Genomic DNA, 13,291 nt, shown 5'->3' on the forward strand with positions numbered 1-13,291 from the left:
TCTTCTTCTTACTATTTTTACTATTATTATTATTATTATTATTATTATTATTATTATTATTATTATTATTATTGTGGTGGCGGTGGTGTTTAAATTAGGCCCGCCCATGCGTCCTGTTTCTCCCGGAAACGGAAGTCGTCTCTCGGGCAGAGAAAGCAGCCTCGGCTCGGTCGGTGACAGCAGCAACCGTTACCGCTGACAGCTAACGTTAGCTCGGGTCTGGCCGCCGCGGGTTGGCTCGCTTCGTTTCTTTCTTCGTTTGGAAAATAAACACTATGGCGGCCGCGGATCACCGGTTCTCGAGTGACGGCGGGCCGGCCAGCAGAGGAGGGTTCCCGGCCGGGGAGAGCAGCAACGACCGCGACGGTTCGGGTGGCGGCAGCGGGGAGAGCGAACGGGAGCGGGATCGAGCCACCTTCGAGTGCAACATTTGCTTGGACACTGCCAGGGACGCCGTCATCAGTCTGTGCGGACACCTGTTCTGGTACGTGCTGGTTTCATTTGTTTCGCAAACACGGACTTAGTGTGGTTTGTTTGGCCGCCTGTTAGGCCTCCTTTTGGGTTGTTTCTAACGGCGGAATCACGCCCCTCGACGCTCCGGTAATCAGTCGGTTGTGAACGGGATAAGAGATTATTAGATAACTCTGTGAAGGGTGTTTGTCTTCAGCATGTAGCTGAACTTTAACCCGTGAACTAAGCCGCCTTTTTAATGCCTTAAAGAGTGATCACATGTCTTTTAAGGGAATAAAGTTTCTGGAATCAGCAGATGTACACCACCACAGTGGATTTCAAATAAATCAGTCTGGGATTGAAGCGCAGACTCTCAGCTGATGAGCAGTTTCATAGCTGGATTATTATCAGTTCTCAGTGTTTCATGTCTGATTTAACAGACCAAGATAAGTGCGTACTGTGAAACCACACGAGTCGTTAAAAAGTCTGTGATGCAAGTTTTTGGTCAGACCACCCAGCCCTAGTCAGAGGACAGCTGCAATTGGCGCCTGGTTTGATCGGTGACACATTAACTTCTGTGTTCCACCTCCCTGCTGATCATTGGCAGCTTTCAGGTCAGGTTCACAATATGCTGAATGCACATAATGAGCAGTGAAAACGCCTTGTAGCTGTGGCCTCGGTTAGACAGAATCCTGAGATTAGAAAACAGCATAGCTGACAAGTTTTATCAAAGACTGAAAATAGGTGTTGGGTAACAGCTGTAATTCTAGTTTGTTCCATCACTGTTGGCTCTGGCATTGCACAAGGCTAAACCTTCAGTCCACTTTGTGTTGAATATTTACACACGCTCAGTGATGTGGTGGCTTCATTCATGAGTTGTGACTCTTGGCTGAGGTTAATGTGGGATTAGGGCCAACCCTAAGGTCATCCTAATCGTTTCCAGCAGAACTGTAGCTGATGTCAAAGCGTAGTGGGCACCTGTTTGTAGTTTTAAGTGACGAAGGCTGGATGAGTGTGTTTTGGCAACAGAGACCTGTGTGGGCTTACACAGTGACATGTTTGCGATGTTTGTTCTCTCGGTTTCACAGGTGAGGCGTTTTCTGGGTGGAGAAAAGCTCAGCAGCAAACATGGAAATAAAAACAGATGTGTTTTTTAACTGCCCAAGATCCATCATATCATCTCACCCCCAGGAGATAACATGATAGGAGCAACCTGTAATTTAACTTTTTATTTTGTCTTTTATTTGAAATGAAAATTCTGATAGGGATGCAAAATCTAAGCACGCAAGAACTAGAGCAGACCAGCTACCACTGGCTTCTCCAGTCTGCAGGTGACTGAACAAGAAACCCTGATAAACCTAAAGGCATAGAATGAAACACTGCTTGTGTAGGGAGGAGGGTAAATGTGGCTTGTAGTTTTAAAAAGGCCATTTAGACTACAAACCGCAGCTAAGCGTACATACTTACATGCATACATATTGTAAAGACTTCAAGCACTTTATCTACGAGTCCTCCATGGCCACATGCATGTTTTTTGGACTGTGGGAGGAAGCCGAACCTACCCAAACACAGGAATAACGTGCAGACTCAACACAGGAAGGCTCCGGCCAGCCAGTGGATTCAAACCTAGAACCTTCTAGCTGTGAGGTGACAGTGTTTTGGTACAAATTGCATGACGTGAAACACAAGACACGCACTAATCATTACGCAATTCTGGTGCGGGTTTGCCTATTTTGGTATTTTTCAATCTGGGATTGATATTTCGTCTATTTTGGTCCTTCCAAAATGACCAAACTCACTCTTCGCCCGGCTTTGTCCGGCTTAATTTAGTTTGGTTGAACTTTTTTTCCTGTTGAAGGAAGTTTTTATTTCATTACGCAACTTGTGAAAGGAAAATGTTGAATGATTCACACAGCTTAGAGGGTTTGAGTCCCGATCTTAAAAACTTCTTTTTATCACAGTGTTTGAGGTCTGAAATGCATTGTTATTAGGAAATATTGTTTTAGGCTTACTGTTAATCAGTAGAAACAACCCTACAGTTAGAGGCACAGTTGCCTTACAGCGTTTTGTTTAGGCTCCCTTGTTACGTGCTGATGTAATTTAGTTGCCGTGTTACTCGTGTCTCCCTCTGCTCTCTGAAGTCCTGATGAAACGGCGATGATGAAACCGTCAGCAAGGATAGAAGAACACCTTTAGATTAAAGTTGCATCAGCGCTGCAAGCCTACATCTAATCTTTTTTAACCACACGAAACTCCCAGCCTTTCACCTGATCAGCTGAGCATTCATTCTGACTGTGTGTGGCCGATTCTCCATCAGTAGACTCCTGCTAGTTTATGCTGTGTACACTGTGCAGCTTCCAGATTTATGTGTGAGAGATGTTAATTTCCTTTTAACACTTCAAGGTTAATGAGCGTGTGACATCTTTACAGTCCCAGAGTGAGCGCACACTGGAGCATACTTGTCGTCCACACAGGCTGCAGAGCAAATGAATTTGCTCCTCCAGGATGAGAGCTCATCAAGTTAGAATTAGAAATGTATCAAAAAATAAATATGTTCATTAATATTGTCCAATAAGCCTCTGAAAAGAATCCCACATTTCAGTCAAGATATTTAAAACCTTAAAGAGTTTGACATAAAGGTATGATTATAAAATAGTTACATTTAGGTTTTCCTTAATCTGACTGGAGACGTCCCAAAACCTCTTTTGGGAACCACTGACTTTTAATCACTACATAAATCTACACTCATTGGTTACTTTTAGGAGTTGGACCCCCTTTTTGCCTTCAGATCTATCTTAATTCTTCGTGGCATAGATTGTTCAATGTGCTGCTCCATATTGATATGATAGCATCACATCTCAAAGGTGCTCTGAGATCTGATGACTGTGGAGTCCATTTGAGTGCAGTGAGCTAATTGTCATGTTCAAGAAATCAGTTTAAGATGATCTGAGCTTTGTGACATGGTGTGTTAAACTGCTGGAAGCAGCCATCAGAAAATGGTACACTGTAGTCATAAAGGGATGGACATGGTCAGTAACTACACTCAGGTAGACAGGGGTGTTTAAATGATGCTCAGTTGGTACCAAGCGTACCAATAAAATATCCTCCACTCCATCAAACCACCAGGAGCTTAAACTGTTGATGCAAAGCAGGATGGATCCTTGCTTTCATGCTACACCTAACTCTGACTATCATCCAAATATTGAAACGAACACTTGTCAGACTCAAGATTTGACCTGCGTGTATTCGGAGATTCTCTTCTGCATCAGGCATTATTTTCACTTCCTCGATCACGTCACGCAACAAGTGGTTCTTAAGATAATTTTTTTTTTTAGTCGCCTGTATCTCGAGATGTTTGCGGACAGTCTTATTCTCTGTGATGAAAACCAGTGCATCATCCATCTCTGGGGGCTGAAATGAGGCTGTTTTTAAATCGGTGACCTTTGTGGTTTGTTGCACATTCCCAGCAGTAAGCGTGACTTTGAAATGTTTTCCGGGAATAGGCGAATGTGCTGTAAAGCAGTGCTGGATCTTTTCAAAATAGTTATATATTGTAGATATTGATATTTTACAGTTACTGTTTTTGTTCAATTATAATATATATATATATATATATATATATATATATATATATAATATATTTATTTATTTATTTATTTATTTATTTTTTTTTTTTTTTTTAAATAATGTTTTTCGTCAATCCAAACCTTTGAGCAGTGTAAAGGCAGGTTTATACTGTTGTTCATATTTTCATAATAATCAACAGATTTTCAATAAAATGATTCCAGTGTAGCACTAAATAATTCTTGTGGTGCTTAGAGAGTGATTGATTATCTTTTATCAACACCAGTGCAATTATTGATTCTGCTTATAGGTCACATTGTTCAGTGTAAACACTGTAGAAATGAAGCATAAAAACAAAAGCTTGCATGCAAATCGGGTGTGCAGTATAATATGGCAAGATTGATAAAAGATGTTGGTTAGGTTGGAGCCTGATCAGCCTGACAGATATGGAAACAGTTCTCTATTTGATGTTTCTGCTGTGTTTGATTATTCAGGCTCACTAATGTGATGCGACTCATGTGGATAACATAACTGTCCTATGCTTTTTTTTATTGACGCTTATAGTTAACTTAAAAGTGGTTAATGACAAGCATAGATCAGATTTGAACACGTTCTTAACAAGAGAGCAGAAATTTCTGGCTTTATCTGGTGAGGTGTGGAGAAGGTTTCGCAAGAGTCTTTACAAAAACAACGCTGCTATGAAAAATCAGTGCCTCAGGATCAGTCGGTTTACTTGCTGTTCAGCCTGACGCAGTTTTCTATTGACATAAGATGGGAACGTCTTCCAAATTAAGTTAATTTTACATGGAATGAGCCGTACGGATTATTGGATTATTATTAATCTCTGGCTCTTTTCCACAGTGCGTCTTTTGTCCTGTCCCCCTCCCCTCAGCCTGGTTCTGGTCAGCCTGGTTCTGACAGAGGTTTCTTCCTGTTAAAAGGAAGTTTTTCCTTCCTGCTGCCACAAAGTAGGTTTTTTGTTTTGTTAATTGCTGCATTCTTGTTTTAATGTTATGAAATGAGACTCAAGTGAGGTCACTTGAGTCTGTGGTACCGTAAGGAGGCATATAGTCTGCATTCTGGCTTCACTGCCACTTATTGGATATTAAGCAGCTAGTTTCAGGTTGTCTAAACGTGTGCCCACATGCTTAGTCAGAGCTGATAGGTTTGTTTTATTAACTGTGGCTTTGCACTTTGTTCAGCTGTTGGTATCCACGAGAAAGTCATTCTCAGCAGCAATCTGATAGCTGGTATTAAAGCAATCTACACACTGAGACGTGCTGTGAAAGTCTGAGCATGTGTGTAAAGATTTGCAGATTAACACAGGGTTTTGTTATGGATTGGCTCTGCTGGTTGTTAGTTTGTTCACATTAAGGTGTTGACTTGGACTCACCTGATGCGGTGAATGTTATGTAATCGTTATGGTGTCAAAAACAAGCCCTGCCTGTTCCCCTGCATGACTGTGGTTAGAGTAGAAAAGAATTATATAAGTAATACTGCACTAGTTACTTAACGTTATCAGTTTATCTGACAAAGAATCTCTGGCGTGTAGAAAGGATTTACAAACAGAAAACAGTTGAGGCACTTAGAGGAAACTTTAACCACAGAAATTTGTTTTCACCTTTCCTGCACACTTAAGGTACCGTTAAATCTGCTGACTGTGTTTTCTTTATAAATATTGCCAGTGGAAAAAATGTTCTGCTCACTTCAAGGAGAAATTTTAAGTGAACTAGTTATGCTCACGTTTCGTTCTATACTTTGTGTCCTTTGTGGATAAACCTGTGTGGTCTGTAAAAGTAATGGGAAACCGTCATGCTAGACAATCTGCCGTTCATTTTCTCAGCTTGCGTTTCAGTAAAAGTCACAGCACACCACCTACCTCGTTATTTTAACCTTTGCCCATGTTTAATATGAACATCCACCACTGTGACAGTTTCTGGGTGACAGTAAATAAGAAAATGAACAACAGGTTTAATATTTGTCTGCTGTGTGCTCACATGAATTAGGCCAGAAACAAACCCAAAAAACACAGTTATGCCCTTTGTGATGATTAAGCTGTGTGTAGTTTTGATAACTGCAGTTTGGTGCATTGAAAGTTGAAAATCAGACTTTTAGTAATTTGTTTTTGTTTTTAAATCTTTAATGGTATAATATGTTGATCAGGTCATAAACAGCTGGTCAATATTTTAAACAACTTTTTAATTTATCAGCTGAATAAGTTTCAAGCAAGAACTCATGCTATTAACCTAAATATATTGACTGTGTTTTAATGTGAGTGCACCAGGGCTCTTATCTTTGCTGAGGTCTGCTGTGGGTAGTTTGGTCTATTTAAAGTTGTTGTTTTTTTTGTTTGTTTGTTTTTTTTTGGGGGGGGGGGGGGGGGGGGGGGTTGGTATCCAATGAGACAGAATGTCAGTGGTGCAGATCATATATAAAAGATGGATGCATAAGCCAAAAGTTACTGTATTTGCACATCCGCCTCTGTCAGCAGCCACCAAATATGTTTTTTCTTATTCAAGGTTGGTCATTTTGTGTGGATGACACAAAGTGACAAAAACTATTTCTGTTGTTTGTCGTGGCCTTGAAGTAGCTATAAGCTCTTATATGAAGAAATATTCAGCACTTGAGTACTGTTTGTCTTGAAAATACTGCAGTGTTGGGGCGTCTCCCCAAACCTGCATCCTGGCCTCCCACAATGCAGCAGCAGGTTGGCCTGGCCCACAGTCTTGAAAACAGATGAAGCCAATTAATGCAAACAATAGGGAGCATTTTAATCAGCCACCTTTGAGGAGCAGGTTTGTCTGTTATTTAAAATTTCTGCTCTCCTCTGGAACTCATCCATTATATATTCAGGTAAAGATAAATGTCTGCAGGAGTGTGGGAGTTACTGTTGATGTTTTAACTGAAAGATGCTGTTGTGAGAATGTAAATTAATCTTTTTGTTTCTCGCTCTTTACAGCTGGCCCTGTCTTCATCAGGTGAGTGTTTCATACTTCCTGTAGTGTGTTTTTTACAGGGCTTTTAGAGACTTGATTAAGCAGTTCAAGGTCATTCAATTTCAATATTGAAAATTGTGATATTTGTTTTTAAAGTGGACCTGATTCACAGCTCAAAATTATGATTATTTATATTATACTGGAACTTGACGAGGCTCCTCAGCTTTCTTAAACAAGCTGATTTCCATTTAAGTAAACTTTTTTCTGATTGGCTGCCCCCCACAAGGTTCGGCTAGCAGGTGGGTGGCGCTTCTTGTGCTGAAGCAGTCTGTAAGGGCTCCTAGCATTTAGCTCAGGATTATTATTGGCTTCATTTTAAGGGGTCAAACTAACAGCACAGCGAGGAAGACCTCAGTGAAGGTCTGAGCATGTCCACACAGTCCTGAGAGGAGGCCTGTAATCAGCACAATCAGTTCAGGGTGATGATGTAAGCTCAGTGTGGAAGCTGCACCTGTCGGTTGATTTAATGCAGCTTAAAGATGCTAATGTACTTAATGCCTCCTCTTACTGCCACTTCCTTCACCGCTCACCACTGTAAACATGTTGTGCTTCACATCTCTTGCTGTAAATAAAGTTTTAGAAAATGCAGTGGTTAGCATCGCTGAGCTTCCAGTCTTAAATCGGTAAATAAAGATGGGTTTGTGTGACGTGTATTGCAATCATTCTGACATCCTTCTCCTTGCTCTGCTCCTCCTCATCAGTGGTTGGAGACGCGGCCCAGCCGACAGCAGTGTCCCGTGTGCAAGGCGGGCATCAGCAGAGAGAAAGTAATCCCGCTGTACGGCAGAGGGAGCTCCAGCCAGGAGGACCCCAGGTACGCAGAGTCTTCGCTGTGTGTGTGTCTTTTTTGGTTGTTAGCTTCTTTCTGACTGTTTCTGCTGTTTCAGGTTGAAAACTCCACCCCGGCCTCAGGGGCAGAGAACAGAGCCTGAGAGCAGAGGCGGGGTGAGTTGGTTTATATTTTCAGACTGGTTTTTAAATAAAAAGCTGAGTTAATATTATATTAAAGCTTCTTTGCCGGGTTTCTCTCTTCGCTCAGATGTTCCGCGGTTTCGGGGACACCGGCTTCCACATGTCTTTCGGCATCGGCGCGTTCCCCTTCGGCTTCTTCACGACAGTCTTCAACGCCAACGACCCCTTCCACAGAGCAGGTAAACAAAGGAAATAAAGCCTTCTGCTATTACAGCGGAACCCCAGAAAATATCAGCGTATCGTTAATAGATAATGATTATGCTTTTGTATTCATTCAAACTGAGTGTATAACAAGGCTTTCTGTGTGCCTGTAGGAGCCTGTGTGTTTAGTAAAAGTACAGCTCAAAAGAATTTCAGCAAATCCAAAAATTATGTTTGGATTTTCTTCCTTGGATTTACACATGCATGCGTATGATAATTGTAGGACATGGAAGCATTAGCAAATCCGTAGTCAGGCCTGAATAAATTGACTCATCAGTGTGAATAATTACAAGACTGCGAGTCTGAAGCCCTCAGGTTATCAGTGTGCTAAATGATTGCTTTTAAGCAGCATTAATCCCCTAAACCACGATTAAAACCCTAAAAGTTTCTTCCTTGTTATTTCTCCACGTTTCACTGCTGGAACTGTTTAATTGGTCTTTAATTTTCCATCTTAGATTTAGTATAGTTTCATTTTAAAGCACATGCTTTCTCCATCACTCATCTCCAGACACTTGTAATAAATTGTATTTTAAATTTAAATTGACCAGCATTATAGTGAAAACTGTTTCCCATCAGTCTCTCTTTGCTGGGGGTCAGCACAGTCTCTCTTGTGCTGATGTATGGAAGGTTGTTTCTACCACAGGATCAAAAAAAATACAAATGAACACTTTTTTTTTTTTCAGAAGTTGGAGTTGGAAAGCTATACATTTATTTATTTTTAGTGGCAAAATTTTCCACAGAGGAGTTTGTACCATGAATGCGAGATTTGCGGTGTGAGCATGCAGTAACACTGCCCTCTAGAGGTCAAAATGTTCCAGTACACATTGCATTTTATCAATGGGAAAAACTGTAAAAAAAAACTCGGATGCCTCAGGCTGCTAAAATAGATCTAGAAAGGAGAAGAAAATAACTTCAGTGAATTCTTCCACTGAAGACTAAAGACATGTGGGCTCGGAGTCAGTTTGGCACAGGAAACGATCAGAGCAGGAGCAACCTGAAAATGGCTTGAGAACTGGATGCAGTCCAGAGGTGCACAAGGAAACCTCCCCAAGGAACAAACTATACACACTCACATCTATACTAAACTTCACAATCCTTCTTCTCTACCTGTAGATCAGTACGTCGGTGACCACCAGGGCAACGGCAATGGCAACAACGGCAATAACAACTGGCAAGACTCTCTATTCCTGTTCGTCGCCATCTTCTTCTTCTTCTGGCTGCTAAGCGTGTGACGCAGACCTGGTGGCGGACACACGAGTGATTATTGATGTCTGGGAGGGAGGGGGGCATTAAACAAAAAAACTAAACGGCAAACACAACTCGCACACTTAACCCGAGCCACAGACACACACTCGCGTTCCATTTTCTAACCAGAGGGGGTAGAGGGAGGTTTGTGTTTGAGACCATGAATACAGCAGTTTGATTTTTCTCTTCCTCACTATATCAGATCACTTCAGGACACTCGGCCCCACCCCTCTCCTCCACCTGCCCTTTATTTATGCAAGAAATTCACTGGAAAGTAGTGCAGCGCCTGTCCCCCAACGCGAGTTAGTCCTCCCAGTGTGCACACAGCTGTAGATGGATGCACAGAGAGCATAAAGAGGCAGTATTACGTGATCAGGGTGAGCTACGTCGCGAGATTTTGTTCGTCTTTTGGTGTCTGGTGTTGCAGAAGAAGAAAGCTGGGTGGAGCAGTTTTTAGGAAAGTGGGTTTTCCTGAAGCACAGAGAGGAAGGGTGTGAGAGGGGTTAGAATACAGGGAGGAGACGTTCTCGTAGAATTGGCGACAGACAGAAGCGGCCCTGTGGGATGCTTTTGTTTTTTGTTGGTTTTTTTTCTTCTTCTTCTAAACATTTGTCTTAACAAAAACTGCCTTCGCACTGTGAAGCTGTCTGTAGTCGGAGCTGCCCTACACCTCGGCGCACGTGCCGTTGTCGGACCACTTGTTCCTTGTAGTTCCCTGCGTGTTTGGGGAAAAATGGGCCGGTTAGGTTGTTTTTCATGCTCACATCAGCTACTTTAAAGAGTGTGAGGTGCACGGTTAACAAAAGGGGGCAGAGTAAATCAACATGCAGGATTGAAGAGCAGCAGTTTGGTGAACCGTTCTCCTCCCCTCACACGTGATTTAAAAAACAAATCTAAATTACGTCCTTTGATTTTTCCTGACTGTATGTGTCTGAGTGTGTGTGTGTGTGTGTGTGTGTGTGTGTGTGTGTGTGTGTGTATACATTCTGTATTTGTACATATGGATATTGTAAATGCTGTTTTTATGTATTTCTGACTGGAGGACCAGCCGTGGAGAGCAAGATGTGGGTCTTGAGATGCTTCTTGCTTTTCGGAGCTCGTTTGATTTAAAAGGTTAATAATCCCCCTCCTGAGAAAGCAGACTTCTGTTGCCCCGCTAATGTGATGATTTGACGAGGCTTGTAGTTCTTTTGACTGTACAGCAGAGTAACTGACACAAATTCATTTTAATGTGTTTAAAAATGTGAAGTGCAAAGTGTTAAATGACCCCTGATTTTTCTTTTTCTTTTTCTTGAATATTCTAGTCAAACATGGGCCAAAATAAACGAATCAAAGTCATAGCGCTTTATGCTTCATGTTTTCCCACATCAGAATCTCCCACAGTTATGCAGAAATCAACTGCACTCAAGTGTGAGTTACTAGGAGTCTGATAAGCACTTCTTCCTCTTATATTTTTTTCCCCTCTTCCAACCCACCTCGCACTGAAAGGCTTCTTGTAACTTTATAGCACGCAGTGAGCTCTGCCTGGGAATCCAGAATGACTCAAGCCGAGCTCCGCTGATCTGCATCCAGGTCTTTAGCACTTCAACATTCATATCGGGGTCAGAGATGAATGGGGGTCCTCTATAGTTGCCCAGGGCTCATCCTCTCTCAACACTTGATGTTGTGAGGCTTATGTGACACTAAAACAAGTGATGGAAGTCTTTGGAGAAACGTGGAGACGTAGTGCAAAACCAAAAATGAACTAAGATTAAAACATGGTCTCGTTCTGTGTTGTAATTTTTTTTTTTTTATCTTATTGAAGTGGGCAATTAAACAACTGATTTAACTTACAGAAAATGATCACGTTATTCATTGAAAGGTTCTCAGATGTGATCATTTGCTACATTAAAAGCTGACCTGTTGTGATTTTTCATTATTTTTCTGTTGTATTGTATTCTGCTGTTTGTGGCTTAATATCATTCACGATGGATTCATTTGACATGTTTCACATATTATAGGCCAACAAGTTATTTAAAGCAGTATAAATACAGAAAATCACTTTTTGGCACAATACTGGCTCTATGTGGACTGATAGCTCTACAGCAACCCCAGCACCATTCCCTGGTTGTATTAACCAGGGAATGGTGCTTGTAGTTTCTAAGAGTAATTTGAAGTAAATAATCAGAGATTTCAATCTAATCCACCCATTTTAGGGTGGAGCTTTTAGTTGGATGAGATAAGAAACATGCACAACATTATTTTAGTCTCTTAAGAGTTCAACTGATCATCAAGCACTTAACCTTCCTCTTGTGTTAGGGTTGGGATAAAAGTGCCTTTTAAATTTACTACATTAAGGCTTATTGACTTTAGGGAATCTCTAAACAAAATTAAATTTCACTAAATTATTGCTTTGCTGAAAATGATGACCTTTGCATAAGACTATAAAACAATAATTAGTGCCAAAACACACTGAGAATAAGAGGGGCTCGTCTCTTTACCGGTTTGCTTCCTTGCCTGAACAAACAGCCTCATTTATCCTGACTGCTTCACTGAAACTGTTTTGATCTGTTTATGCCGTTGTCATTAAAGAAAGTTATCATGGCAATCATAGACCTTGAATGGAAAATAGTCCATGGCAACATTTGGAATGACAGTGATGAGGAATACCTGGATGCTTCTATTGGTGTTCTTCTTGCTGGAGTGTACAGATCCAGCACTGGGACACGTCGACATGCAGAACGATTTTCCAGGCAACAATGTCACTGTTGAATAATGTCAAGAGTCCTCAGATTTTACAACAGAGATACTAGAGCAACATCTGACGTGCTTGCACCTACGGAGGGTGTATGGGAACACAGTACTGGAGCCTCAAAGAATAAACAAAACTTTCAGGGACTTTTATTCAGACTCGAAATATTAAATATTCATAAAATATATTTAATGAAAATAATTGAGGAAAAAAATAATAATTCTAGGTAAGACTAAAAATAGAGAGATTTCAGTGCTACCATTCAGTAGCTCAAACATCAAATGACACGTATGCTTTAAAAGCATTAATATTGGCTCATCTATGACACCATGGTGGGAGTTTTTAAAAATCTTCAGTCTTCATTAATCCCATGCATACACCCATCTGGAATAACCCTGACGTCTGACAAAACAATAACATGATAAACTTCCTAGATTGCAGTTGCAGTTGAAGGAATTAAATGCTTAGAACATATATTTAAAGGAATAGACTTCATTCCATCTGACAGATTAGAATTACAATAAGGGATTAATGTGAAGAGATTTTTAGACCATCATCAAATTAATAGTAATAAGTAACAGTAATAAAAGAAAAAGAAATTTAAGCCTAATCAGGTCAAATTATAAACACTATCAAGTGTGGTGCTATCCATAATCTCAAAACCCCCAAATTACTGACTAAAATATACAAGGCACTCTCCAAAATCAGATCAGTGAATAAATCAATATCTCTTCCTATTGTGAAATGGGGCAGATTTATCAGTCAGCTTTAAACTGGTCTCGTCTCAGATATGTTGAAAAAGCTTTAAAATGACTAGAAACCCTAATCTACAATTCATGCAGTACAATCCTGCAGAGTGCACTATACAAGGCCAATGTAAGATGGGTTTTACCCAAAAATCCTAATGAAATTCTAATAAAATAGGACTATCATGTGGACCATATAGCAAATACCGTAATATTTTACTTGTGAAAGTAAAAAAGGTGATTCTGGTAGTAAACATGAAACTGAACTCAGAGGTAGGAAAAAATGGCTCTAAAAGGATGAGAATCCACACAGAAGCTGCTGGAGGCAGATGTTCATATTTACAACTTTATTCTTTTACAATTAATTAACAAGATTGTGAACATAA

At 40.7% G+C, this 13,291-nt stretch overlaps 1 protein-coding gene across 1 annotated transcript; it reads left to right on the forward strand.

Moving 5' to 3' along the window:
- The first annotated feature begins 142 nt into the window (after window positions 1-142).
- On the forward strand, window positions 143-12,002 carry rnf5 (ring finger protein 5). The gene is made up of 6 exons (XM_065470575.1): window positions 143-484; window positions 6,974-6,992; window positions 7,712-7,824; window positions 7,898-7,955; window positions 8,050-8,161; window positions 9,297-12,002. The coding sequence occupies exons 1-6, from the start codon at window positions 276-278 to the stop codon at window positions 9,413-9,415; spliced, it is 630 nt and encodes a 209-aa protein (XP_065326647.1). The 5' UTR covers window positions 143-275; the 3' UTR covers window positions 9,416-12,002.
- Window positions 12,003-13,291: the final 1,289 nt, after the last annotated feature.

This window comes from Pelmatolapia mariae, linkage group LG22, assembly GCF_036321145.2.
Source record: "Pelmatolapia mariae isolate MD_Pm_ZW linkage group LG22, Pm_UMD_F_2, whole genome shotgun sequence".
NCBI classification, from domain to species: Eukaryota; Metazoa; Chordata; class Actinopteri; order Cichliformes; family Cichlidae; genus Pelmatolapia; species Pelmatolapia mariae.